Here is a 3733-nt window from a genome sequence, read left to right as displayed (position 1 = left end):
TGGGCTGTGGCTTGGGAGCGAGGGGCACCAGCATATCAGGTCTGCTCAGCACCACAAAGCAGCAGGGAGGACAGCTGCAGCTGGATCCATGTCCTGGTGAGTGAAGGGGACAGTGGGGGCTCTGATTTTCTATAATAAGAAAACCAAAATCAGATTCCAAAATATATTGGTATTTAGAATTAATGTTAATATAATGATTGAGGCACTGGTAGCGGCATTTCATTTTAATCGTGGACAAACACAGATTTCAGGGTTTTGAAGCAGAGAATTTGGGATTTTCAAACAGACAAAACCAGGATCCCTGTTCATCACATTTCATATAGTTTAGAAACTTTCATACACCTTCAGAAACTCTCCTGAACCTTATCTGGCTGTACACAGGACATGCATTGAAATGAAAGACTTTAAAATTGTCAGATTAAAGCAGTTGCTTTAATTTCACCACAATAAATCACCCCTTCATAGAGGTGCAAGTGACTATTCCATTTTCTACTGGCACACATACACATGCAGCAGGTTTGGAGTTCCTGGACTCACCTGTCTGATATAGGGCTTTGAGAGAAGCAATGTCAGACAGGTCTTCAGCTCTTGCTTGACACAGCCAGCGATTGTAACTAGAAAGTGAAACACATGGGATCAGAACTTGCTCTCTTTTTCTCTCCTCAGTTTCTGCATTATAAAAACATGGAGATGAATTTGGAAAGGCTACAGAAGCTAGACAACTGCATCTCTGAGAACAATCAATACAGTGATCCTTTGAGAAAAGAAAATACTTCCAAAGCACTTCAAAAGAGAGTGAAACAACTAAATTGGCCGTATTAATTATGCCCTTGGCTACTTTTTTTCCAGAACCAGCCACGTACACCAACTGGATCTCCTTTCCAGCTCCCTGAACAAGTGCAATGATATTGTATTTGGGCTGCAAGTACTGTGGGGAAATTTTCACATAAAAAAAAGATTGCTTGCATTAAAAAGTTAAAAATAAATAAAAGCATTTATTTTAAAAATCTAGAAGTTAGGCATAAAGGTAGCGACACTGGTGTTAGCTACATTCTATTTAAACTAGTTAAGTGCCTCAATAAAGCCAAATTACAAGAATCCTAACACAGAATTGACAGTGGACTGATAGGTGCTCGAGTTTCCCAAATGACATCAGGCCTAAAATATCCATGTCAGAAGGGGATGAAGAAAACGCACCAGTTACAGCAAGCTGTGATGGAACAGTGCCATCTAGCAGCAATCAATAGTAACAGCAAGCCCAGAGAATACCCAATGCACACTGGCACTGGGCAACTTGCAGCCTGTGAAGCATTTGTATGCAGCCTGCAAAGGACTTTTAATGATGACTGTCCTCCACAGGGCCAGCTAACTAGTGAATATTAATCAAAGTCCAAACTGAGATTGTGGCAGACTGATGATTGAAGCTTGAATTAAGCAGTAATGCTGAATTGTTCTTAATGTAATGTTGTAACATAAGGTCTTTGTATTACATCTATTGAACACTGCACACTCATTTTGTTTTGTGGTCCTCAGCACAATGCCTTAAGAGGCCCTGCAAGAATAACTTTGGGAACTTTTGCTCTACCGATACAAAATGAGTATGACAAAGTACCTCTCTCTTTAACATCAAGTACCTAATCCAGGGATCTAGAATGACACCAGGCGTTGCCCTTTCTTTTCAGCTAGTATACTGCAAACTATACACCATACAAAGATAAACACTTTCTGTGGTTCATGCTCTGAATCACAGGTCTAGCTGAAACACACACGGGGTGCCAGTGCCACATTCTCACTTTCTCTGATGTTGCTTCTGTAGTGCTGCTTCTGACAACTGTCCCTGGAGGATGAGGCGCCTCTGTTTATCAACATCTCCCTCCATGCGGGCAAAAGCGTGGGAACCAATGAAAGAAAGATCTGCTTCCAGCCCTTCCTCGTCAGAGTTATCTGCAATGGAAAAATGGGAATAAAGCAAAGGCAGTGAGGGGAAAGTAGTCAAGACTTTGAAGTATGTATACAAGACATACATGGCACTGGACCAAAAGATGTCATGTTGCGACAATGCAATAATTAGACATGACCAACAATGCTAACACTTGTCATGAAATTTATACACCAGATCATGATGCAAAAGTTTTCTGTGATTATTTGTTGACTGGGCAATACTATCTAGAGCATTGGGAGCTAGAAGTTCCCAAAGCCTAAAGGGCATGGAGTACAGTTGTAGCCACAATGGTCCAGGAAACTGGAGAGCAAGATTTTTTTGAGATATCTTTTATTGGACTAACTGTATAGGTGGGAGAGAAGTTTGAAAAAGCTTTTAGACACAGGCTGCCCTTCCTCAGTTCAGCAAGAGAAGAAGACATTGTTTAAGCTAAATACCAGACATCCTGGCCATCTCTTTCAGTTCTCTCCTTAAAAGTAACTTCTGCCACACAGTCTTTACCCAGTGGAAATCTTCCCAATGCCCTATCCCCTATCCTTGCCTCTTGACTGCAGCGCTTTTTTGGACGTGCTGCAGTACACCAAGTTCCTTGGTGCAGGGGATGTCTTGCAGGATTGTTCACAAATACCCGTCTCAGTCCAAGAGGAGTCACAAAGATGGAGCTCTCTCTCATGGGGTTGGATCAGGACCTTTGCTGCTCCAGAGAAAAGTCAAGTCATCTCTTGTCCACATCTTCTACCTTCTCTGACAAAGAGATTTTAGCTGATGTCACTAGGGTAGAGCGTATGTGGCCATAGAATAGTAACACATTTTTGCTCCGAGGCTGTTCTCGTAAATGTGATGTGTACGTAGCCCCTGAAAAAGGCAACTGTTTGTTCCCTTTGCATGTTCTCTGGTTTTCCTTGACTGTCACACTAACTAACAGTTGTTTCATGATGCTGCAAAAACTCACCATCTGGAATGCCTGGCTTCTCACTAATTCTGATCTGCCGTTCTGGTACAACTGGCTCCCCTTCTGCATTGCCAATATCTGCAGGAAGGCAAAGCAATGATCGACTCTCTTCTTCCAATGATCTTGGAAAATACAGAGGCAGCAACTTCTTGTAAGTGACCTGGAAGTGGGAAAGTTTAAGGTCTCACATGTATTCATGAGAGGGTTCAAAAGTTCTGCTACTCCATGTTGTTACAGACGATTTCAACTCTGAACAGGGGAACAAAAGGGTCTCTCTCAGAAACTGTTCCTTCTTCCTATTTGATATCCCATATCTCCTTCCCTTCTTTCAGTGAGCTTTTGCCCAATGCAAAAGAGGAAAGGGAGACAGCCTGGGCCTCCAAGAGTGTTTATTCACAGAAATATTAAGTCACAGTTCCATCCTTCAAATACCAGGGCAACACTATGCCTTGTAAACGTTTCATTAAAATTTTGACTGGATTATGTTACATACTTCCTTCCTTTGTGCTACAAGGCTGTTTTACAAACATGTTTCTAATATTAAAACTGTATTTTTCCCCATATGGTTAATCCTATTATTCCTAGTTTAAATAAATCTTCTCTCTCAGTATAGATTTCATAGACATTAGGGCTGGAAGGGACCTTGGAAGATCGAGTCCAGCCCCACGCCTGAAGGGCAGGAAGGCAGCTGGGGTCATATGATCCCAGCAAGATAACCCTCCAATTTGCTCTTGAAGGTGTTCAATGTAGGTGCTTGAACCACCTCTGGTGGCAGGCTGTTCCAGACCTTGGGGCTCGGAAAGTTAAGAAATGCTTCCTTATGTCAAACCTGAAACGGT

The 3733-nt window shown here is 42.1% G+C and overlaps 1 protein-coding gene across 1 annotated transcript in view; it reads right to left on the bottom strand.

Moving 5' to 3' along the window:
• GDAP2 (ganglioside induced differentiation associated protein 2) overlaps nt 1–3733 on the bottom strand; it is a 36152-nt gene that overhangs the window by 14809 nt on the left and 17610 nt on the right. The window contains exons 8-10 of the mRNA XM_019548672.1: nt 2895–3054; nt 1794–1944; nt 538–614 (exon numbers count right to left, since the gene is read on the bottom strand). Coding sequence (XP_019404217.1) covers nt 538–614; nt 1794–1944; nt 2895–3054 — 388 coding nt within the window. The remainder of the gene's footprint in view (nt 1–537; nt 615–1793; nt 1945–2894; nt 3055–3733) is intronic.

This window comes from Crocodylus porosus, unplaced genomic scaffold (genome assembly GCF_001723895.1).
Source record: "Crocodylus porosus isolate Cpor-Errol unplaced genomic scaffold, CroPor_comp1, whole genome shotgun sequence".
Classification (NCBI taxonomy): Eukaryota; Metazoa; Chordata; order Crocodylia; family Crocodylidae; genus Crocodylus; species Crocodylus porosus.
This window is presented reverse-complemented; position numbering and strand designations above follow the sequence as displayed.